This window comes from Arachis hypogaea, chromosome 7 (assembly GCF_003086295.3).
Source record: "Arachis hypogaea cultivar Tifrunner chromosome 7, arahy.Tifrunner.gnm2.J5K5, whole genome shotgun sequence".
NCBI classification, from domain to species: Eukaryota; Viridiplantae; Streptophyta; class Magnoliopsida; order Fabales; family Fabaceae; genus Arachis; species Arachis hypogaea.
Window position 1 is genome coordinate 73,725,198 of NC_092042.1, and position 26,653 is coordinate 73,751,850.

General features: G+C 31.1%; 2 protein-coding genes across 2 annotated transcripts; both read right to left on the bottom strand.

Annotated features, from left to right (window-relative positions):
* Nucleotides 1–738: 738 nt before the first annotated feature.
* On the bottom strand, nt 739–2,050 carry LOC112703443 (probable glutathione S-transferase parC). The gene is made up of 2 exons (XM_025754891.2): nt 1,701–2,050; nt 739–1,249 (listed from the first exon to the last, which is right to left on the bottom strand). The coding sequence occupies exons 1-2, from the start codon at nt 2,025–2,027 to the stop codon at nt 899–901; spliced, it is 678 nt and encodes a 225-aa protein (XP_025610676.1). The 5' UTR covers nt 2,028–2,050; the 3' UTR covers nt 739–898.
* Nucleotides 2,051–15,337: 13,287 nt separating this feature from the next.
* LOC112703444 (probable glutathione S-transferase) lies at nt 15,338–17,247 on the bottom strand. Its single transcript, XM_025754892.3, has 2 exons — nt 16,837–17,247; nt 15,338–15,983 (listed from the first exon to the last, which is right to left on the bottom strand). Exons 1-2 carry the CDS (start codon nt 17,152–17,154, stop codon nt 15,636–15,638), a joined length of 666 nt encoding a protein of 221 aa, XP_025610677.1. The 5' UTR covers nt 17,155–17,247; the 3' UTR covers nt 15,338–15,635.
* Nucleotides 17,248–26,653: the final 9,406 nt, after the last annotated feature.

Genomic DNA, 26,653 nt, shown 5'->3' on the forward strand with positions numbered 1-26,653 from the left:
TTACCTCAAATTACATAAATAAGAGAAATCAAGTCTGACATAAGGGTTCATAAATTAAAGTAATAGAATAAGTAAAAGTAGAAAATAAATTAAAGGAACATTGAACCTGGAAATTGAGAAGTAGAAATTCTAATCCTAAAAGAAATCCTAAATCCTAAAACCTAAGAGAGAGGAGAGAGCCTCTCTCTCTCTAAAAACTACATCTAATCCTAAAATTGTGAATTATGAATTGTTAAGTATATGTTGAGTCCCTACATGTTCCCTGGCTTTATTCTGTGTTTCTGGGCAAAAAACTGAGTCAAAACGCGATTCGAAATCGCCCCCAGCGTTTTCTGAATTTTCTGCAGATCGCGCATGTCACGCGTACGCGTCGTTTGACGATTTTCCTCTCCACGCGTGCGCGTCAGACACGCGCTCACGTCGTTGCGCGAACTCCAATCCATCCGTACGCGTCACTGTGATTTTCTCTATTTCGCGACAGTAAAGAAGGAGGAAGGTGAGACTGATGGTTGGTGGTAGCAGTGGTGGTGATGTTAGTGATAGAAGTGATAAAATCCATGAAAAGAGTAAAAGGATGGTTGAGATTTAGAAGAAGGATGTTGTGATTAGAGTTAGGAAAAGGATAATTTGAAAATTTTAGGTGATTTTTTCTGGATAATTTTATCATATGAAACCCATCTTTCATGGATACAACTGTAATTTATCTTTGTTCGTGAATAGATTTGTCAGCCTTTAAAATTTTCGTGGGTAAAAATGATAGTTTATTCTTGTTTCAAACACAAACTAACTAAAAGGCCACAAATAAGCAGCAAACAAATAGCATAGCACACCAAAGTGTCATATATGCCATTATTCAAAAAAAAAAACACACAACAAAGAAGCATGGCATACATGAATTTCACTGATCAGAATTCAAGAGATTCCTCTGCTGAAAATGCTCAAAGACCTTTTGTTCCTTAGGAATACACTTGGACACACTGTCTCTCTCAGTGCACTTCTTGGCCCAAGCAAAGAGGTTAGGGAAGCTTTCTTGGCTCACAAAATTCAAGTTGTTAGTGAATTTGTAGACGTAGAACCAACTGAACAATGGGACAAGTATCACATCCACAAATCCAATGTTGTCTCCACCAAAATATGTCCTGTCTCCTCCAACTTGTTCTTCCATTACTTTCAGACCCTCGATCAACCCTTTCTTTCCATCTTTCTCTTCTCCTTCTGTTTTGAAAAACTTCATAGCATTGTCGTATATCTGCTTCATCATACTAAGGGTTATTCGATAAGGAAAAAAGTTTTTAAAGTGACAAAAGTTATAAAATGACAAAATAAATGGTTTATCACTATTAAATTTGCAGAATCAAATTCTTCTAAAGTAAAAACAGTTAGAAAGTGAATGTGTAGAATCTAACCACCTTTATATCAGGATATGATTAGTTGACTGCATATATAATGTTAAGCTTATATAAGGAAAAAGTTACAAAAATATTTCCTAAACACAAAAATTAATTATTAAATTAATTATTATACTTTACATATTTGTCGAATAAAATAATCCGACTACCAGAACGTTAGAAAAACATAATCAAATTTTTTTTTTCATGAACCCCAAATACGTATTCCTTGCTTATGTAGTGGTTAATTAATGAATATTTTTGTTGTACATATAACATAATTGAAAAAAATAAAAATAAAAAAAGAGGTACCTTCTTGTCGACATAATCAGCCCAGAATCTAGCTTGAGCTCTGTGATAAGGATCAGAAGGAAGCAACGAAGGAGACTTATGATTCCAAACCTCATCAATGTACTCAAGAACAACAAGTGACTCACAAATGGGTTTTCCATTGTGAATAAGAACTGGAACTTTCTTATAAACAGGATTCAATTGCAGGAGTAAGGTGCTCTTATTATTAGGCAAGTCCTCTTCTTTGATCTCATACTTGATGCCCTTTTCCTCTAGTGCTATTTGGACCCTCCTCGCATATGGGCTTAGCCAGAAATCCAGCATTATTACTTCATCATTTTCTGCCATTGTTGTTCAATGATGATGATGAATTTTGATGGGATACTCAATTTATAGACAACTGGATATAGTGTAATTTTTTATGAAATTAATGTAAAGTCTATTTTACATAAAGAAAAAGTCTAGGGGCAGCAACTTTATTAAATTCTAACCAGCATGTAACCAGCAAAAAAAAGTGAGTCATTGGATGAAATCTCACACCAATCTCACACCATTAAAACTATCATTGATGGCTATTTGATAGCTACAAATCACAAAAGTTGCTGTCCCTAGCATTTCTCTTTGATAAATTACTTTTACTTTGTATTAATTTAAAATTATTTTTATTAAAAGTTAAAACTAATTGATATATTAATTGTGTTAGTAGTTTAATGTTTTAAAAATTTCTAACTAATTATGAAATCCAAAAATTAAAGAATATACTAATTTTTGCACTAAGCAATTCAAACTTTGAAAAATCTAATGACTTTCTTTACGCAAAAGTATGTATGCAATAAAAATGATCCCATGTAAAAAAGAATTCACATTTTGTAAGCTACAAGTTTGAATATTTGTGTAGCAGACTAACAGATAATATACACATTTCTAAAGACTTTACATACATTTATGTTCTCTTAGGATAAATTTGAAATTCTAAGTTGTAAAGTAATTCCATGCGTTTTTATATAACTTCTTGATTTTTTTTCTGGAATAAAAGAATTATTGTAATTTTTATCAATAAATAAAATTATATACTCACTTGCCACTAAAAATTTTTCAATTTCCTCTTATATTTCAACTCACAGAATAAAAAGAAACTATTTCAATTATGTGTGTGCAATTACTTTAATTTTGATCAGAAATATCATATACTCATATGGTATTAGATAACATATAACAATGACCTCGATCTCTTAATCAAGATGATAATTACCCTTGTAACAATCATCATTTTAATTAGATTTATGTGTTGTTAACTTTAGTTTATAAAATAAATTGAGTAAATAGTTAAATTAGTCTCCAAAAAGTTATTTATATTCTCCAAATTAGTTTTCGAAAGATTTTTATAATCAAACTCGTCTTTTAAAGAATTTAAATTAGTTATCTTAGTCTTTCCGTCACTTCCGTTGCTAACGGCGTCAAAATTTGTTGATGTGACATATTAAGTAATATCACAACATACACCTAGCTAGTAGTCTTACTTGGCAAATTAACATGATAAGTTTATGAAATTAGATTAAATAAACCCAAAAATAAGAAATTTTAATACTTCAAGTTTTCCTCTAAATTAAGTTTTGATTTGATCTAATTTTATAAATTTATCATGCTAATAGTCAATTAAAACTCCTATGTATATATTATAGTATCACTTAACGTGACACATTAACAAATTTTGAAACTGTCAACAAAAAAAATGACAGAAAAATTAACACAATTAATTTTAAATATTTAAAAGACGAATTTAATTAAAAAAAATTTAGAGAATGATTAAAAAACGGATTTTTTTTAGGAACGAATTCAATTATTTATCCAAAATAAATTGGTTATAACATAAAAATTAATGTTTATCATTAATGTGCTTTTTATTGTCAAGTTCTATTGAATTATATATATCTTTCATAGGAGTGAATAAGAAATTATTAATCTTGCTGTTAGGATGACCTGGCAATAGTATGAAATGCTATATGCCAAAATCTTAATATAATACAATATTATTTTAATTGTTATATAATATAAATAAAATAAATTGATTTTGGAGCTTATTATAGAAATAAACTATTCCAAATTTAATAAGCATTTCAAAAAATAGCATTGTCCTTGGTGACGACGATGATGTTTTCTATGCATTTTTTTTTTCATTTGACATAATCTACTTTGTGTCTTTTCTTACTGCCACATGATTCAAAACGGCCAAAAATCGTTTTGGTTTTACTTCTTTTTCTAAGAGATTTATTGTATTAGGACAAAGTATTTTTATACTATGAATTATTGAATAAATTTTTATATATCAAGAAATTAGGGTACGGTAGTGAACTTTTTTAATTCTTTTGTTTAAATCACTTAGTTAAAAGTATTAAAGAAAAATGAAGCAACAAATTAAAATTAAGACAAACAAAAGCAGATGACAGAAATACAAAGAATAACAACAAACAAAAGAGTAGGTGAAAAATAAAATTGTAGTGTAGGAATGGTCCAAGCTTGAGGGTTTTGCCTGCAAGTATATACCAACCCTACTTTGTTGGATTCTTGCTATGCTCATGTTTGTGAGTTAGTACGTAATCCCATGCGTCAGCAAGTAAGTTGAATTTCCATGGATATTATAACCGAACCTGTAATTGAGATGATCATGCTAAATTCACGAGTAACTGGAGTATGGGGTAAATGGAGGAGTTCCGATCGATTGAGAGAGGTTCTAATCAATTTCAATTTTTTTTAAGAATAATTTGATATTTTTAGAATTGAAAAAAGATTTCTTTGACTCTTTAAGAATTATATCTTGCATGAGAGAAAATAGGTTGAATCGGATAAACAGGATCAGAAAAGTATTACTTGTTTTTCAATCTGGATCCAATTCTCGGATTTGTCTGAGCAATTCAAAATTATTCAGGTTGAAAAAAGATTTGGGGAGAAAATTAGAGAGGTAATAGACATTGATTTTTTCTCTGTTCGTGGAAGAGAATCTCGAATTCTCAAGACCAAAGTCTGGCTGGATGGTAATAAAAGGGTGAAAGACAGCATTCGTATGGCTGAATTGAATGGTAAGGGGATGAAAATTGGATTGCGATATGAGAGGATTGAAATTTTCTATACCTAATGTGCTCATTTAGGACATGATTCCAAACACTATTTTAAATTCATGGAGGATTCATTAGCGGGCGCTATTAAACAGGATCGTATTGGCAAGTGGGTTAAAGCAAATCAAGTGGGCAAGAGAATCGAATGTGGAGGAACTGGTGATAACTCCAGCTTCAATAACTCAAACTCAAGCACTCTCCAACCGAGAAAAAAGCTAACTCCAAACTGGTTGATAGATAATTTTTTCAACTTGAGTGTTAAAGGGACAAAAAATAACTCTATGGAGACATTTGGAGGTAATAAAGAGGATGATAATTTTTCAGAAGTGGTTTGGCAGTCAATTGAGAAGACTAGTGAGGCATTAGTCCTGCAAGATATTACCAGTACTAAGAACACTGATGGATTTGCCCCACAGAACTTACGTAATGAAGGAATGACCAGCAGGGGTTCTAAATGAAAATAACTTGTTAGATAAGGGACTGATTCAAGTAGCTGTTCAGAGGAATAAAAAGAAGAAATCAAGGGAAGGAAAATGAAAATGAGGCTAAGAAGATCTATATGGTTGATGATATGATTGCTAAAACGAGGGTGGAGGGTGCCAACCGTTCAATGGCACCCGAAGAGATATGAAGCTCATTACATGGAATTGTCAGGGTTTGTAGAGACTCTTGACAATTCACAATCTCAAAGGGATGTCACAATCCCACTCTCCCAAGATTATTTTTCTATATGAAACTAAAAACCAATCTCGACAAGTGAAAACTAATCTAGACAAGTGAAAATGAAGTTAAGGTCATGTGGTTTTACAAATTGAAAGATTATTGATCCGATGGGTAGCGCCGGAGGCTTAGCACTAGCTTGGAGGAACAATGTGGTAGTGCAAATAATTGATAGTTCAGATTTTTTCATCGTGGCTTTAGTGAGAGACACATCCATTAATGTGGAATGAAATCTTGTTAGTGTTCCTTTCAGCAGCCATGAATAGATCTGTTCAAGACAATTTCAAGAGGTGTCAACAATCTTACAACAACAACAAGATAACTCATGTATACTTTAATACTATTGTTGATCAAAGTGAAAAAAGTAGAAGTAGTCTTAAATCACAGTCTTCTATAGTAGATTTTAATTATTTTATTGGTGATAATGCTTTACTTGACTTGGGAATGATTGGTAGACCTTTCACTTGGAGTAATAGGCGGAGAGCAGGAGAATTGATTCAAGAACGATTGGATAGAATCTTAGTGGGAGAAACATGGCTGTAACTGTTCCCTAATCCAGCAGTTCTTAGATTGTCCGAGACGGGTTTAGACCATGCCTCTGTCCTTTTTGACACTAATCCACCAACTGAACGTTCAAAAAAAAGATTTCAATTCCAGACCCGATGGTTTGAGGAGGATTCAGTCCAAATTTTGATTAGTGAGGTTTGGAACACAGAAATTGAAGTCTCCCCCATGTTTCGACTAGCTTAAAAGCTCAAACTCGTTCGACCATCGACTGGTCATGGAAAAGGAGTAGTCTTTCAAACTCTAAAAAATAGATTAATGAAATTACAGGGTAGCTAGAAGAAATGAGGGCATCAGATTTAATGGGAGGTCCTGAAATCATGGAACTTGAGCAAAAATTAGAGAGGACCTACTTGAATGAAGAACTCTATTGGAAGGATAAATATAGAATTAAATGGCTAAAAGAAGAAGACAAAAATACTAGCTTCTTCCATCGAAAATGTAAGGCTAGATCTAGGAGGAATAAGATTTAGAGACTCAAGGCTGAGAATAGAGAGTGGGCTACTTCTAATGCAGCCATCGCAGGGGTGACAGAGGAGTATTTCAAGGGCATCTTTACTTTCACCAATCAGGCGGATCCTAGGACTTTTTTCTTAGAATTTGAGCTAAGGTTACAGCTAGCATGAACTGTAGGTTACAACATCTGGTCTCTTTTGAGGAAGTAAAGAAAGCTACCTTAAATGTACATGCGCAGAGTGCTCCAGAGAAAGATGCGATAACAGCTAAATTCTTTTAATTTTACTAGGATACTGTGGGCAAGGATGTATTCAAGGCAGTTAGAAGTTTCTTTCGAGGAGGGCGCATTTTAAGGAGTTTCAACCACACTAATGTAACACCCCACCATACAGAGTCTTATGCTTAAGTCATAATTCAGAGATGGCAAGGTATTACGACTTCTAAAATAAAAATTTAGTACGTATAGTAGTATGAATGATTGATTATAACTAGGAGCCTTTATAGAAAAAGGGATAAACAAAAAAAATCGCAACTCAAAAGCGCAACACTCCGATCGATAACGTAACGAACAAGGATAAACCAACGCGAGATTATATATATATACAAAAGAGTGTCAAAAACAGGAATATCAAGACTCAAACTCTGGCTGCGAAGATAACCAGTCCGAGCATAGCAATATATACATATGATAAAATAAGGAAAACCCCAAAGGAAACCCAAAGGGACACAAATACAGAAACCTATTCTCCAAAATCTCCCATAAGAGGAGTCATCACAGTTTGTATTATTTAATGGAGATAAAAGTATCTAAGCAAAACATATAAACTAAAACAGAGTCCCCAAGAACAAGTGATCTTCGCTAATCCAGAAGTCTCCAGCAGGCCTCAGCGAAAAACCTCACGTCCTGCATCTGAAAACCACAAAATCCGCATGGGTAAGAACCAGAGGTCCCCAGCATGGTAACAGCTTCCACATATATAATACATAATAATAGAGGAAAGCCAAAGGCAATCCTAGAACTTCCTCTAGATAATATCAAAGCTTATAAACAAGCTAAACCATATGTGGCGACTGACTAAAGGTTCTTCAGTCTAACTAATACTTCCCCTTCCAATTCCTTCAGACCTCCCATCTACCAGCAGGAGTATATTATAGCAAACACAGTTATATCAAACAAGAAATATACAAATAGGAACAATTAAGGCATTTAGACAATTAGCAAGTAATATGCAGTCAAATAGGCAATCTCAAACAATTCATATAGTATGTATATGATGAATGCCTGTCCCTAGTGGCTGATGATATCATCTGTCGGTTATATAGCCAACCCGACAAGTCCTGGTAGCTAACCATTGGACTGTCCCTCTGTCGTGTCTCCCCAACTCGAGTTATACTCAATATAAACTTGATCATAATCATGATCCATATCCATCACCCTCACTGGTGAATATTTATGGGGGTGAGCTCATCCGGGGCTTTCACAGTGCCCGGCCACCCTGACGACATAGGGTCAAAAGAGCTTCAAGTCCCAACCTGGAGCACGTGGTGGCTAGCCACTGCTTTCTCCCAGGGAAACTCTCATCTCCGATAATGGAAGTGCAACATTCACAATTCATTCAACAGCATATATATGCATTATACTTGGCCATAATCATGGCTCCGCCGTAACATGGCAATAATCTAGCCATCCGGCTCACGGTTAAATCCATAACCAGCCACTCGGCTCACGTTTAAATCCATAACCAGCCGTTTCATTAACAATTACGGCCTTTCGGCCCATGGCATAACAAGCACTTCCACCACCATCCTCCGCCTCTCACATAATCATGCTTGATCCTCATTGATCATTCATTTTTCCCTTGCTTCACTCGCAAGTTACCACATTCACTAGCCTTTCTTCTCATAGCTAGACATATCATAATGATTTAAGACATAAGTGGTGAGATCGGAGGCTTAGAAGTATGAGATTTGGCTTTTAAAACTCAAAAATCAACTTTGGGATGAAAACAGGGCCACGCGTACGCGCACGCGTGGATGGCCACAAAACTCATCGACGCGTATGCGTCATGCACGCTAACGCGTGGATTGAAAATTAGCCAATCGACGCGCACGCGTCAACCACGCGAACGCGTGGGTACTCTCGTGCCCCAGGCACAGAACTGGCACAGTTCAGGCACAACCCTCTGGAAAATGGCTGGGCATTGCGTGCAGCTCATCGGCGCGCCCGCGCACATCACGCGCACGCGTGGATGGCGCTTTCTGGAAGAACGGCGCGTACGCGCCAAGTGCGCCTACGCGCGGGGGTCATTCTGCTAAAAATTTTCTAAGTTAAAAGCTGCAAAATTCACAAATTCAACCCCCAATCTTCCAACGGACATAACTTCCTCATTTTAAATTATTTTTCACCCGTTCTTCGAACGGCATGGACATCCCGGATCCAATTTCATTTCTAAACAGATTTGGCACAAAAACAGAGATCCGTAGTCCAAGTTATGTCCCGTCAAAGTATGTCCAAAAACCATATTTTCATACAAGACCACAAAGTGCCATTTTCAAAACAAGTCATTTTCAACTCTTTTCAAAATCAATCAAAACATGCTAATTTCATCCCTTTTCTTTGAAATCAATCAAAATATATCAAATTCAACATCAAACCTCCTCAACTCACACATTGACACTTTACCACAATTTACAAAATCACTATCCATCATTTTAACCCACTTCACCCAAGTGGCTCAAACCCAAACACATTGACATATCATATACTCTTCCTCATGCCAATTTTCAACAACACCAATTCCAATAAATCATCATTGTACACAATCAATATCATGCTCACCATCAACATGGTTCAATCCACAATTCAACCATAACCAATCATCAAGCATATATCACAACATGCATATTTCTCATACATCATACCATCAAGGCATCAATAATCATCATCACATATATGACCACATCATATATTTCAACCATCCAACAACATCAAAAATTCAATGCCTATCTTAGGGCCTCTAGCCTAAGTATTTCCTACCACATTACATATTAGATACGGGAAACCGAAACCATACCTTAGCTGATTTCCCAAGCTCAACCGGAACACTTCCAAACCACTTTTTCCTCAAGCTCTCAAGGCCTCAACACCTCCAAGAACAGATTTTTCACCACCAAACCCTTTTTAAGCTTTTCAATATCACCAATCAAGCTCCAAAAATTCACATATACACAACCTAAGCCACAATCATCACACCCATACACAACATCTCAAAATCCAAACATCATAGAACCACAAATTACACTAGGGTTGAGAATCTTACCACACCCAAGGTCCAAGGAGATAAGATTAACCTTCTTCTTCAAGAGAGTTGGGTCCTATAACATCAAAGAGTCCAAAATCTCAACATTTTTGCTTATGAAACTCGAAATCAAAGCTAAAAATTTGAAGAGCAAAACGTGGATTACCTCAAGATTAATTGTATGGGTTTTGTAGAGCTCTCCGCGGTGAACGCGTGGCCGCAAACGATGCGGCAATCGGAGCTCTAGATCAAAAGTTATGGTGGTTTGAAGATCAACCAAGGGAGAGAACTTGAGAGAGTGTTCTTCCCTCTTGTGCCTCCAATTTCAGCGTGTGTGTGTGTGTGTAATGAGGAGAGAGAGTGATGAAAACTAGGGTTTTGGTTTAGTTTAGTTGGGCCAAGGGCCCACTTTGGGTTCGGTTGGCCCGATTTGGACCGTTCGGTCCAATCTTGGTCCGAATTCTATAAAATTAGTACCAAAATTCTCGTCTCAATCTCCTCTATCACATTTAGCCATAAAAATCACATTTAGGGCTTTCAAGAATAAATTCTCATTTATGAGTTAATTAGCCGTTAATTAACTGGGTTTTACAACTAACATCTGCCTCATTCCTAAGATTCCTGATGCTTGTGACATATCCCGTACGACTAATTTACTACCCGCTTAGTATTGAACCTATGGGGTTACACACTAACAAGCGTTCTAATCTTTGCTATAGAATTATTTAATTATTATTTTGATATGATCAAATACATAATTATATTAATTCAAATAAAATATTATTATATTTTTTCGTAGCACCAAGAATATAATAATAGTATGATAATTGAGAATATTAAATGAGATTTAAAAATAATTAGTTATTCTATTTCTAAATTTGGATGAGATCCTAACTGATTTTGTTTCAAATTAAATTATGATATGATTCATAAATTTGAAGGATTCAGATTTAGAATTTCAAGATATGGTTTAAATTTAAATTGAGAATCAAATTTAAAATTAGTAACAAATCTCATACTATATATGTGTGTATCAAGAGTAGAGAAAATGTGTGAGAGTAAAACACAAGGGTTTTATTTCTTTACCTCTATACACATAAATGTATGTGAGCCTGATTCTTGGAGAAGAATTTTATGGCGTGCAAAGAGTTGCAAGAGGTTTCTCAATTTAGATCAGATATCCATTGGTCAAGGAGTTGACAGCAAAGGTTGGTCTCGGTGTGGATACGCATAGCCGCCTTCCTACCATCGAAGGAGAATAAAGTTTTTTACTAAAACGTCTAAAGGTATTTAGATCTGATCTATATTATATATTGTTTATTGGAATAAAGTTTAAGCACAAAATAGATCTTTAGGATTACCTTATTTTTCTTTCGCTGCGTGTTATGAACACATGGTAATTCTTCAGTGGTAGTAGAGCTTTGGTCTTTTTTGTGTTTAAATTTTTATTCCTATTTTTTTAAAGTTTGTGAATTAATAGGATTAATTCAAATTGTTTTTAAGCATATGATGTATTTATTTTCATTGAGATGGTTTTTTTTAATAAATTAATAGTTAATTTATTTTAATTATTTAATTATGATTAAATTATCTTTTTTAATATAAAAGTTATATTTATAATCAAATATTTTGTTTGATTTTATTTATTTATTAAATTTTATTGTGATTTTGATCACAATAAAAGGAATAAGATGTAAAGTATCTCTTGTTTGTTTATATATATATATATATATATATATATATATAAGTGTATATATAAAGGTCAAATTTGATTTGATAATTTTTTATGGCTAAATGTTAGTACATGAAAAATCAAACTTTGGTTTGATTGATGTGTTTTGAACACTATAATTTTAGAAATTAGTTTTTCTAATGTTCTTGCTTATAAAGAGCGGCCTGACAACCAGGAATTTTATTTTCAAGATAATAATCAGTACATACATTTGATGTATTAGGAATTTAATTTTATATTTGCCTAGACAACCTGAGAGTATAAAATTTTATCTATGAGTACTAATAAAAAAAATTCTCTAACAATGGAGATGAATCCTAAAAGTTAGGAGTTTACCAAAAATAAATTTATCTCTTATTTACAAGGAGCAACCTGACAATCAGGAGACTTGTACTCAAAGATAGAATTTATTTATGCATATGATGATATATAAGAAGAATTAATTTTATACTTGAACCTAGACAACCTAGGAGTATAAAATATAATTCAGTTAAATAATTGTCTAACAACTAGATAATTATTTGGGATTATAATTGTATGTGATACAATTTAATCATGTTTATTTGAAATACTTGACAACCAAGGTACTCATGCACGATTCTAAATAATTTTGCTAGAAATATAGATTTCTTGATTTATTTTCATATTTTAAATTTTTAAATATGTCCATCTTTCGTATGGCATACTTAAAAGTAATAAAGTGGCTATACATTGAGAATTATTTTTATGTATAAAAGGGTTTCATGGACATGATAATCCTATTGAAAAAATATTGTCCAATAAAATTGGTGATGGAATAGTCAACACTTGTGAAGTATCTAAAATATTATTTTACTATAATATAGGTTGTTTTAACAACCATGAGTTCTAATTTTAAAAGCATATACCTATTATTTATTATTGAACATCTTGAGAAAATGTATGGTGCCCAAAGTAAGATAGTATGACTATCAAAGATTTTATTTAAACTAGTGGGAGTATTGGGCAATATATTTTGAATTAAACAACTTTAGAAGTTGGAATGCCATTAGCCAAATGGCTTTAGCGAGAATTGTTCTTACAAGCAATTTTAGAGATTTATTTTGTTACAAACAATTTATAATTGGCCCTAATATGAGTAAGGTTTGTGGTCTTTTTGGAAAAGCTCAATATGAGTATTGAGAATGCGTATCAAAATTGCTCTTTAAGGATTGGTTTGACCAATAATAAAGATATTGAGTATTTTTATTATAAAAGTTTAAAGTAAAATCTCTAATTATCTAATTGATATTCTATTGAATAGAGAATAAGATTCTCTTAATGCACAAATATTAGTACTTTATGTACCTTATAATGTTTAAAAAATATGAAATTTGATTTAGTTGAGTATCATTGTTTGTTAAATATTCGGACTACATTTTAGAAATGTTGCTAAATTAATAAATTTTTCACTAAATCAATATTTTTACTTATATGAGATATGGAAATGGCATAAGCCTAAACTCAAAAACATTAAAATTTGGAGATGTCTTATATGTGTTAAGAGATTGCACAACAATAGAATGAAAATTAGGTCTGATAAATGAGATTTATTGGTTACCCTAAAGAAATAATGAGTATTATTTCTATCACCCTTCTTAAGATAAAGTATTTGTGATAAGCGGTTAAACTCTTTTAAAAAAGGAATTACATCTTAAAGAAAGAGTGAGAGTGCAATTACTTTTATTAGAATTGTATACCACTCAATAGAGGATATACTTTCTCCTGAAAGTATAAAAGGTTTGATTGTCAAACTAACTTTTTGAAAAGTAGCCTGTTTGTATCATGATACAATTCTATAAAGATAGATCTAATGGTTACTTAGATTTTTTATAATCAAGTTTAATAAGGATTGTCCTTAAAATAAAATTATGCACTATTATAGTGGGAGATTTCATGTTTTGAGAAAACGTGATATTTATTATACATTAGGTGTATTTTACAAAAGGTCAAACAAACATGCTCAAGAGCAAAGGTATTTTGACAAACACAAATGTGCATTGAAAAATTATATACATGATTGATTGGCTCTAGTGCAAGTGGGAGATTATTGAGATAATAATATGTCCAAGATCCAATCTATCATGATTGGCTCTCGTACAAGTGGGAGATTGTTGGGAATAAGGAGTATGACCACAATCCAATCAATCATGTGTCAAATAATTTGTTATTGTTATTATATTAAAATGTTAATATAATAAGGTCCTTGATTAAATTTAGAGATTTATCATTGTGATAATGATCATAATATTGAGAGATAAATCTTTTATAATTTAATCTAAATTGTTCTTGGTCATAGGATTATTAAAAAGGACATTAATAATCCGGAAAGACCAATATATATATAATGATCTTCATTGGATGAAGATTAATAGATCTCATTTATTAAATTATATATATATGGTGCATATAGATATATGACCATTGAACTGACTCACTTTGAGAATTCCTAATGGTTATAATTACCGCATATTTGTCAATAGGATATTCTCAAGATGAACATAGTAATAGAGTTTCCTTTGTCCTGTGACTATCATAGTAATTAACAATGTATTTATTATACTTTGATTCCGGACACCTAATACCCTAGAGTGCTAGTTGAATGGATATTGGGTATAATTTAAATACTTGTAGAATTAATGATTAGTCAATAAGAAATCCGTCAACTCTTGGTAAAGAATTTGAACTCTATGATTATAATGACTGAGATGAATAAAACCTTGGTCTATGAGATTTAATGAATGAAGAAATGAGTTTCTTAAATCATTCAGTTCATTATAATAATGGTAACAAGTTAGAGTTTCACAATTAAACCTTACTCTAAAGGTTAACTAAGAGCTAGAAAGATGGAAGGAATTATACTTTGTTCTTCTAAGGTTCTTAGTAAAAATATGTTACTTCATACTATCGGATCATTGCAGAGTGTTACTTGACGCCAACCTTGATTAGTAAATTTAGTACGACTAATTTACTACCCGCTTAGTATTGAACCTATGGGGTCACACACTAACGAGTGTTCTAATCTTTGCTATAGAATTATTTAATTATTATTTTGATTTGATCAAATACATAATTATATTAATTCAAATGAAATATTATTATATTTTTTACTAGCACCAAGAATATAATAATAGTATGATAATTGAGAATATTAAATGAGATTTGAGAATAATTAGTTATTCTATTTCTAAATTTGGATGAGATCCTAACTGATTTTGTTTCAAATTAAATTATGATATGATTCATAAATTTGAAGGATTCAGATTTAGAATTTTAAGATATGGTTTAAATTTGAATTGAGAATTAAATTTAAAATTAGTAACAAATCGCATACTATATATATGTGTATCAAGAGTAGAGGAAATGTGTGAGAGTAAAACACAAGGGTTTTATTCCTTTACTTCTATACACATAAACGTATGTGAGCCTGATTTTTGGAGAAGAATTTTATGGCGTTCAAAGAGTTGCAAGAGGTTTCTTAATTTAGATCAGATGTCCATTGATCAAGGAGTTGACAGCAAAGGTTGGTCTCGGTGTGGATACGCATAGCGCCTTCGTACCATTGAAGGAGAATAAAGTTTTTTATTAAAGCGTCTAAAAGTATTTAGATGTGATCTATATTATATATTGTTTATTGGAATAAAGTTTAAACACAAAATAGATCTTTAGAATTACCTTATTTTTCTTCTGCTGCGTGTTATGAACACATGGTAATCCTTTACGTATCTATGTAAAATTATAACAGAAAAAAAAACATCTATAAAAATAGTATTATTATAATAGAAGTTATTATGAATTCTTAAATACAACACAACACACTCACATTATACACACACATACTACATGGATTATTTTCCAGTTCTGACTTCAGCTAAGTTCAAACTCAAATATAGTTGTTTGGGAAACACATGATGTGCCACTTAAACCAGGGCTCCAACCATCTAAGTGCCATTTTATTAGATAAACTTTTATTTACCTTTTATGGGTTGTTATTACAGAAACAATTGAAAAGTGAAGCAAGCAAACTTGTTTTATGACCATTAGGTCCTCAAACCTACTCTGTTCCTAAGAAGTTCTTCCTCATCTCCATAAAAAACTCAAGGACCTTTTGCGAGTCAGGGAGAGACATGGAAACACTTTCCTTTTGCATGCACCTCTTCGCCCAAGCACAAATCTTAGGGAACTTTTCTTCCATTTTGAAGTTCCCAACAATCTCGTAAATTTTGAAAAAACTATAGTATGGAGCAAATGCTATGTCCACAAAATCAAACTTGTCTCCTCCAAAATAATCCTTGTCACCCAATTGCTCCTCCAACAATTTAAGGGCATCCAAGAATTCTTTCTCTGCAGATTCTTTTTCTTCTTTTGTCGCAAAAGCTAACTTCTTCTGAGCAGGGAAAACCTATTTGACATTGTGAGGATTAACACACTTGATATATTACATCATATAAATGCGAGAGATCTGTATGACAGAAAAATTGCAAATGATATGTATTAACACACTTTTTGCCTATTTTCACATAGATAGGATATTTGCAAATTACATAGTGATAGATCATGGATCAATCACGCAAGATTAAAATCATTACAAAAATAATTATAAACATACAAATAAAAACAATATATTATTTAATAGACGAACACTCACATGCAGTTGTAATCATGTAAAGTTGAAAGTCGTTAGATGATTCAATAGATTTGACTAAATTATCATCTAACAATTCTCAACTATCAATTTCACAGGATAACTATATGTAAGTTTCTACCTATTTAATATTATCCAAATTAAATGCAATTTTTACAAAATAAGATTTAATTAGTCATTGCCAGATATTTTAGTTCAGTCAAATTTTTATTTAAATTGAATTAGTCTAGATATTTGAATATGATGAGTACCAAAAATCAAAATGAATAATGATGATAAATCATCATTATATTATATATATAGTGTAGAATGTTAATCCGTTTAGAAAAAAAAAAGACCGTAGTACTCTTTAAATTTTAAAATTTAAATCTTAAAATTAAAATTTTAAATTTTGAAATTTAAATTTAAATCCTAAAGTTTAAATATTAAATCCTAAATGATAAACCTTAAATTTTAAATTCTAAATTTCAAACTCTAAATCCGAGCCAATAATAATATAATAAATAAAGAGCTAAAATTTGTTTAATTAACCAAGAATACAATACTTTTTACTTATAAAAGTATTTACGAATTAGCCATAGTGCAACAAATATAATGAAAAAAAAAGTACCTTCTTGTCAACATAGTCAGCCCAAAATCTAGCCTGAGCTCTTTGATAGGGATCAGAAGGCAACAAAGGAGATCTATCACTCCACACTTCATCAATATATTGAACAATATTAAGAGACTCACAAATAGATTTCCCATTGTGGATGAGAACCGGTATTTTCTTGTGAACCGGGTTCATCTCAAGGAGAAGAGTGCTCTTATTCCTCAGGTCTTCTTCTTTGTACTCATACTTAATACCCTTTTCAGCAAGTGTAATCCTTGCCCTCAAACCAAAAGGGCTCGACCAAAAATCAAGCAGAACCACCTCATCAATTGCCATATTGAAGAATATGAACAAATTTTAAGAATTGATCAATGTGAGAATAAGTAGAAGGGTTTTATTTCCACTTGCAAACACTACTAGTCTTAGGATGTTGATTTATAAAGGGAAATACTGAATGTGTGTGAATGCATGGTGTGAACTTTGGAATATGAAATTATATGACTTTTATAAGTCAATGAGTGCTAATAATAACCAATAAGATGATAGCTATGTCGGACTTTGCTAACTGCTTCCACAGCTAAAAATATTCCGGCTCCTTTTGTACGTTTTGGTGTCCTGTCGTTACAATGCAAGAACCTATGCTATATGTATGATTATGGTAAATTCTATGCTAGGATTCTACGGTCATGGTTGATTTTCCGAAGTTAGATGCTATGCTTTGGTTACTAAAACTTAAGAAATTTTTTTTATTGGAAAGATAGGAGACTCGAACGCACGACTTCTTAGATGAGTATGAGGAGACTATGCCATTTGAAATATAACTTATCGGCAAATTTAAAAAATTAATTAAAGCTAATTTTTTAGTATAGATTATATAGAGACGTTTATCTCTCTATATATATATGAAAAGCTTTCACATGTACCAGTGTACTTGACTAGTACATCTGTATTCAGAAATTATGAAGTATCCAGATATTGATTTAAAAATAAGGAAGGCTCAAATTTAAACCTTAATTTTGACACAATCATGTGAATATGTAGAGCACGATGAGGGGGTGACCAATTAGTCCGTTATCCGAAAAAGGTAACTCCAACGTGTTGCTGCGTGCCTTTGGTGTACGGCCACGAACAAGTTGGCTAAGCAGCTCAATCCCGTGCGGCTTAGCTGTGGGTGGAATTTCGTTACAGTGAATCTTCAATTGCCAGCCACGAACCTAGCCTTCTCTTCCCAGCTTTGCAGCATCAACGTCTACCCTACCGCACCTACCACAACCCCGATGCATTGTCTGATGCCTCTTCACATAAACAGAAAAATACAAGTGTCCAAGGGAGAAAAACAGTAAACAGCGTCCTCTTTAACTATCCTCCTTCACAACGTCGCAAACCGCAAATATCACAAACGTTAAAATTTAATATACATTATTTTTATTCTCCACTCCAACGAGCATTCAACCACGTTTTAGTGTCTCGCTAATTTCATTCTTTTTTTTCTATAAAATTATTTTCATTACATCCATACCCAGGAACGGATTCACTCATGTGGGTGTGGGGGCAAGAGTCCCACTACAATTTGAAATTTTATTGAGTAGTATATAATAATAATATTTATTTTTTTCATTAAATTATTAAATTTGACTCTACAATAAATTTTTATTCAGCTTTCGATATTTGATAGACAATTTGAGAATTTCATATTAGATGTCCATTATAATGATCAATTTTTAAATTTAAATAAGATTGGTGTTCTTTTTTAGAAATCGACTCGAAAAAATATTATCTATCCATTATTTGTGTTTCTTCTTTTAAAATTAGTTTTAATTTTTTTCATAATAACTACACTAATTGAATGAACTTTTTAATTGTGAATATCATTAAGAGCTAATTTGTATGAAAGTTTAGTTTTAAATGATTGTTTAACGACATACAAAAAAAAGACATTTTAATTATATTGTGAGGATTTTAAAATATGAAATATAAAAAATTAAATTTTAAATTATATGTTATTATTTAAATTTCTATTTTAGTATTTTAATTGTAATTAGATATTTTGAAACCCAATCATATTTTATAATAACAAAATATAATTATAATAATAATTATGCTACGTATACATTAAATAATCACTTGTACATAATAAATCTTAAAATATAAATTTGATATACAAAATACATATTAAAAATAAGTTAAATAATATATATATTTATAAATAAATTTATAATAGATAATTTGATAATTAATTTTTTATGTAAATGTAATACTTTTATTATAAAAATTATTATAATGTTATATATATTTCGCCCTATTATCAAAATTTTCTGAATCCGTTATTATCCATACTTTTTTTTTCCTATCTGATCATCCAAATATCTATCTGGACACCTTTGTGGCTTTGCCATTATAAACATTATTTAATTATTTTCTTGCATACTCTTAGGAAATTACTTAATCTTTTCATTTGTTTATGAACAATTATAATTATAATCATAAATTATGCTATTTTAAATTAAATAACTTATATAACAGTGAATTAATTTATTGTTATAATTTATAAATGCTAAATTGAAAAGTTCACAATTATTTTTTATTTGGATTTAAATGAGAATGAAACTAAATATTATTTTTATGGGGTTTAGATACTACTTTTATTTGGGTTTTAGGATTTAACGAGTGTCATGCTCAAATATAAATAGTGACTTCAATAATTCTTTTTTCATCAGAAGAGCTACAATTCAACCGTCCTATTAAGGATATAAAAGATTTTAATTGAATAAGACTGAGACAACTTTTCAATTAATTTTTAATTTCTATGAGATCCATCTAGATATACCGCAATACTTGCATGTATCTTGTATGTTATCTGGAGTGTCATCTAGATATAACATACAGTCATTTGGGCAAGCATCAATCTTAGTATATTCTAGGCCGAGTTTGCAAATTACTTGCTTGGCCTTATAAAAACTAGAAGGCAGCTGTATTCCATCAAAAGTATCTCTCAACAAAGTCAATATCATAGTCATGGCCTTATCGCTTATTCTACACAAGACCTTTATGTGATACAATTTGATTATAAACTCCAACTTTGTGTATTTACCGCCCTCGTGCAACTTTTCATTTCCGTCTTTTAAAAATTCATTGAACTCACTACCATCATCAAAGGAGCCCTCATGTAATCTTCCATCTGCGATGTCTTCATCTCCATCGGGTATAACTGCATCATTCAATCCCATTATACCTTCATCCCCATGGTGGCCGAATACATCATGCAGTAATGTATTTAGCGGATTCTTTTGAGATGGTGGCGCTTGCACTTCTGTACTACTTGGCTCAACAGGTTGTATCTCACCATGACGATTCCAGATCACATAGTTTCTGGGAAATGGCTTTAAAAGTAGGTGATCCTGAACTGTGTCTCTTTTATGCCATTTTCCAAATGCACATCGTGGACATGGACAACATATTCTATCCGAAACGGCCGCTCTCGCAAAAGCAAAATCAAGAAATCCAATTATGCCATCCATGTATTCCTTTGTTGTTCGAGGTTTTTCAATCCAAGTTCTATCCATTTGTAACTAATTTATTCAACCAAAAAGTATAAAAAGTTGTAACATAAAGAAGGAATAAGTAATTTATTTCTGTAACGTAATTAATACATTAAATCTTGTCATCGTAATCATTATAATAAGTTGTTAATTTTTTTTATACTATTTTATGTCACATTGATTTTTTTTTAACTTTTTACACAGAAATACTAAATTATTCTTTAAGTATTGGTGTCATTTTATTGGTGTAGAGTGATAGAAAATTTTAACAGATTACAACTATTTAAGTTTTAATCTTCTAAACTAAAATCTAAACAAATATAGTTTTTTATATCACATTTAAGGATTTGAATAATTATTTTATATGTAAAATGAGTTATATTTTATACATTTTGTTTTCATGTGAATATTATTATATATTTTTTATGTTAAAGTTTTTGCTGTTCAAAAATATTTTTGAAGCTCAGTCATTGCCAATCAACTAAATAAATTGAAAACTAGAAAAAGAAAAAAATCACTAGAACATAAAAAGGAGGATAGATATTTCAAAAATAAAATCCCAAAAATGATATACATAGAATTTCAAAACTATAACTATTTTATTCAGAATAAAGAACATGTAACTACTTTATTGAGGCAGAGAATTACCTTGTAAAAGGAATCAACTGAATAGTTTGGATTAGATCCGAATGTATTAGTGAAATAGGAGCAACAGGTATGCCAAATCAACTACTTAGATACTGCAAAAACAATTTTAAAAAAATGATAAAAATAGTTTAGTATGAACATCAGCAAATGAAAACTTTAATTTTAAATAACAAAATGCAACAAAAGGCACAATTATCACAAATAAAAATGTTCTCTTTATTTTAACTTCAACTATCAAAGAGAGGTTGAACTCAATTTAAATACAAAGATGTGACAGCGAGACAATAGTTACATCTTAGGCATCACAGGAGAAAATCAATATCAATGGTTGCTATTATTATCTATACAATATGCTTATTAGTTAAATAAAAAAGACTGCGTCTTAAGCATGTAACTAATATTTTGTTGATAATTAGTAGGGCATTATAATATGATTCTTACCGCTAATAATTATAATTGTAAGTGGTTGTGGCATTGACTCGTATATATAGATGGCAAGGTATTCTATGCAGCTTTTAAGAAGAGTTCTATCATATGGACTTGTCAAAATAATTTAAAATTGACTATCTTTTTTTTTTTATATTCACAATTTAACTCTTTACATTTTTTATTCTATAAAGGAATTTATCATCTAATTTTTCCTAATCTATTCCCACAAATCAAATCTGCAACACCGAATTCTACCTCACAGGTCATGGCAAAATTCATCTATTGGTATAAGAATAGTAAGAAAAATCACTGCTACCAGTCTAGAACATCATGATAGGTCTAGAGGAGGAAAAAAGAAAAAAAATAATTTTTTAAAATTGAAAGCTTTTAATTCCTGAAGATTAGATTTGCTTCAAATTTTCTCATAAGATTTTAATTAAGAACTGAGGAAGGTCGAAGTTAATGAAGCATGAAGCATTCTCTGTTTCAAATGAACTTGGAATCACTAAATATAGTTTCATCTTTCAAGAAGCTAAATATCAAATTGAAAAAATTCAATAACACTAACAAATTACTAAGCTCAATTATATGCTATTAAGTTGTTACCTTTGCATAGAAGCACAGCAGCAACTATGAACGCCAATAGCAGTAGCAATGGAACGCGAACAGTAGCAGCAACACAAATCCGAACCCGAACGCGAACACGAACAGCGGTAGAAACACGAACACGAGTAGTAGGGGCACAACCACGATTAGCAGCAGCAATCAATCAATATGTGTGTCTTCAATTTTAGGAGTTGTCTACACACAAAACAAGAGCCAATAATTAATATTAGAAACTACTCGTTATCTAACATAATTGTTATGACTTTTGATAAGCTATAATTGAAAATTAATTTAAAATTTTATCATATCAGACCTATATATATGGCTATATTAATTAGCTTAGTCCATAAAAGCACATAATATTATCATGTGTTATTTTCATCTTATATGGATATGATGAAACGTAAGCTTTGAAATTGAAACCCATAAAGTTAATCTAAGCCACTAAATTAATTTTATATCAACTCTTATAAATTTCACTTGCTAGCGGCTATATATGAATAAGCCTTGCTAGCGGCTATATATGAATAAGCCAACCTTGTGGACCAAATTAAAGAAGAAAGAAGTTACTATTACTTCATAGAACAAAACGTTTATACAATTAAAAGTTTTTCAAAAGAGGATTTGTTACGCCCAGTTTTCTCCTACCACAATTCAGTGGTTAATTTCTCAGTACAATTAGAAATACTGTTCTTTTAATCAAGTTGCAGTTACACCTAACTTTAATTTCTTGACCTGTATACATACATACAGTTTCTGCTGTTGAATGCTATATGCAGAACAATAACAAAAAAAAATGCAGCAGCATCTGATGATAATTCAGAAATGCACCAACAGGAACAAAAGCCAATTTCTAAGAAACTTGATACTATTACTCTTAACTTCATGCAAATAATAAACTAAACAAAAAACAAATTAGATAAACTACGAAAGACCCTAAAAAAATGCATACAATTGAGCTTTATCTTTCTACCTTATAAGAAAAAAAAAACTACTAATGACCTTGTATATCAAAAAGGAAGTATGAGCATAATGCATGAATTATATCCTATGGTTCAAAACCAAATCTAAAATAAAAGGAAGAAAAAAGAAGACCTTCTAGTACTACACGGGCATAATAGCTATAAGTGGAGTTATGCTTGTGAAGATGTTGCTGAAGAAGAGTTTTAGTTTAAAAAGATATAGGGAGGAGATCTATCGCTGAGATAGTTTAGTGGGGAAGTATTTGCTTCAACAAGGATAGTTCTAGGTGTAAGAAGAGGCACATTGTTACTATAAACATTCAGGGTAGTTCTGATCAATGTAATGAGGAAAAGTCAACTGAATTTCTATATGGAGCTCAGAGACAAGATGATTATGATGATGAGGAGGAAGAAAATGAGGGCAATGTGCCAATCACAATTATTAGAGATTGTTTATCATGTGTTAGTCCTGCTAAAGGAAGGGTTCTTTTATTGAATTTACAGTGTATTAATGGTGAAGCTGAGGGACACAATCTGAAGCAAGAAGTTGATGGAAGAAAATCCATATCTCTAAAAGAATTTTGGTAGTTTAGCATCATATTCATATAAATAGATTATGCTATTTGTGACTGAAACTATTTTCTATTTCTCTTGAATGATGTTCAAGGCTTTTTCAATGTCATTGTGTCTTAATTAAGTGATAGCAACAAGTTAATATAAGTATTAACTAAAATTGAAATGCTAGCAATTATGGTTCTCCTCATTTAATTAATTAATTAATCAAAATGAGAAAATAGCAAAGTTGTATTTTGGTGATGGTAGTGTGAGAAGTGAGAAGACAAGTGAGTTGGGTAGGAAAGGTAGTGAATATATTTTATGTTTTCTATGGTAAGGAATAACCAACTCTGGTATTTATTGTTCAGTCACAATAATTGATTCAGCAAGAACTGACAACAGCTATGGCAAGATAACCAAACTAAGTTACTAAAATAGTTTATGCTTTTAATTAATTAATGTCCCTGCTTGTATTCAGAAAGAGATTGAAAATTGCAAAAGTTACTATATCAAAACTAATGAAATTAAAAATAAATTTGGTAACAAAAAATCATAATATTGTGATACAAAACAACTAGACCAGAACATAGGATACAAACCAAACACAGTTATCTTGAAACAGGACACCAAGTCATGCATGAAACTAAACAATGCTTCTATATACAGTGCTTTCAAATACTTTGATTTCAAATAGATTGAATTAACTAAATTATCAAGACCCTTCAACCACTCTTGTCAACTTCAATTAGTTAAATACCAGTAAAGTGGATGCAAAAAAATAAGAACATAAAAGCCATATGTATTTGATTATATTCTACTAAGTTTTTTTTTAAAGCTATGCCCAATTATTACAGTACCAATTTTCATTACTAATCACATTATAAGAATTCCAATTATATATATATATATATATATATATATATATATATATATATATATATTAATTTTACCCTGTTCTAGTATTATGAATAGTTATAGTATCAATCAAGTTACGTCCTTATATGTTAATAAAGTTGCAAAGAAAAACTAGTTACGTCCTTATTAATAGTTATAGTATCATTAATAGTTATTGGCTCAGGCAGCTGGTTCTCCTTAGTAAACTCCCTCTAATTTGGATTATATATATATTATGAAAGTGATGCAGAAGAAGCACCTTTTGAAAAAGTATACATTACCAGCAATATATTCTATAGCTGTTTTTCAAAATTTGAAACTAGCTAGTAATTAATTAGCTATTCAAAGTGCACAGGTTTTATTTCTTCCGATCATTATTGTTGTACACAAATAATCTTAAAAAACAAATCAACCATATAGGTAGAGCTTACTTTTTCTTGTCCAATGTAGGAATGTCTGCCCTTGTATATTTGTCAATGATGACCTGCAACATATAATACATCAAAATTCAGAAAAAAAAAAGAAACAGGAATAAACTATAAGAAAAACCAATAGTCATTACTAAGAAAAAATCCAAAATTCATAAAACGGTAACCATAAGAAACAATTTTCAACCAATAGTGGTAACTGATTTTGTGTTAGTATCAATAATATGAAAATAAAAGCCAAATGGAAAAATGTGAAATGGCAAAATTTGAAGAAATCTCGTTAAGGAGCTCGATCTGGAAAATTGATTAAGATGCTTGTAGATTTCTTTTTTCGTTCCTTTTCAACAATCAAAAGCCGAAAAAAAAATCAGCAATGCACTATGATAATAATAATAATAATAATAATGTGTCCATTACATAGAAGACAAAAAAATTGGAATATCAATTACCCACTGAAATGGAATTAAAGATTATAGAAACACAATTAAACTTAAATTTAGAGCCGTAAATTCATGATATTGTCATACAAAGCACTAATCAGAAAGGGGATAAATAGTTTATAAACCCTAATTAGTTCATATACATACCTTTTTTTATGGAAGAACAACTGCAACTAAGAATGTGAACATCAGCAGCAGTGAAACACGAACATCAGTAGCAACACAACGCAAACACGAATAGTAGCAGGAACCGGAACGCCAACAACAGCAGCAATTGGAACGCTAATTGCAGTAGGATTACGAACGGGAGTTGCAAATGGCACAATCGCGAATAGCAGCAGCAATCAATGAAAGAAATGTGAACAATGGAGAATGAAGCAGTTACTATATCAGGAGAGTGGGAGCAGAAAAGGGTGTTAGCAAGGTGGGAAAATGGATTTTGCGGAAAGAAAGAGCTTTTTGCATTGCCAAATTGTTTGGGGAATTGATTTAGTTTTGGGGGAGTTTCAAAAATCCTAGTATTCAAAATAAAAACTGCTGTTAATAAAACTCTTAACAAAATAAAAGATAACTTTTTGTTTTAAAAATTAAATTTGTAGGATTTTTTTAAAACTTCCGTTAATAAACTCTTACAATATAGCCTTTTTTTGTAGTATACGTTTTGGCACTATGATATATATAATTTTTTGTAATTAGTATAGATGATTTGAATTAATAAAATAATTTATTCCAACATATATACACCTTGTTGGGACTCATACAACCTATTTTACCATGTAACCAACTACAAAAAAAAATACTAAATCCAAATCCAATTTACTAGTCAACTACCACTCATTGTTAATAGTCTATCATGACTATTAAAAAAACATCCAATCAGCTTCAAATTAGTTATTACGTCCTTAGCTGAAATCGCCTGCATTTTAGCTTGGTCATGTTCATTATTATTTCAGTCATTTCATTATTAAACTAGAAATGTTTTAGGAATTGCGCTATATACTATTAGACAAAATTTAAACTGTCTACCTATTCATATGTGATAGACTACTATTTTAATAAAGTAAATGAAACACGTAAAACTTTATATATATATATATATATATATATATATATATATATATATATATATATTTTGTTAGATGAGTTCTTATGGTAGTATTTGGTGGAGAGACAGAGACGGAAAGACTGAGACTGAGAGACAAAGACTAAGAGACAAAAATTGAAATAAATCTCAGTATTCTGTTTGGTGCAAAATAGGAGACAGAAATTAAAACAGAAATAAAACTCTAATTTAATTTGCACAAAGGTAAAATTAGAATTAATTAATTGAAATA

Bases quoted from the DNA above. Each gene is read 5' to 3' on its own strand.
- LOC112703443 (XM_025754891.2), bottom strand. From the start codon at position 2,027: ATGGCAGAAAATGATGAAGTAATAATGCTGGATTTCTGGCTAAGCCCA. The intron at 1,250-1,700 runs GTACCTCTTTTT...ATGATGAAGCAG, and splicing joins CTGATTATGTCGACAAGAAG to ATATACGACAATGCTATGAA.
- LOC112703444 (XM_025754892.3), bottom strand. From the start codon at position 17,154: ATGGCAATTGATGAGGTGGTTCTGCTTGATTTTTGGTCGAGCCCTTTT. The intron at 15,984-16,836 runs GTACTTTTTTTT...AATGTCAAATAG, and splicing joins CTGACTATGTTGACAAGAAG to GTTTTCCCTGCTCAGAAGAA.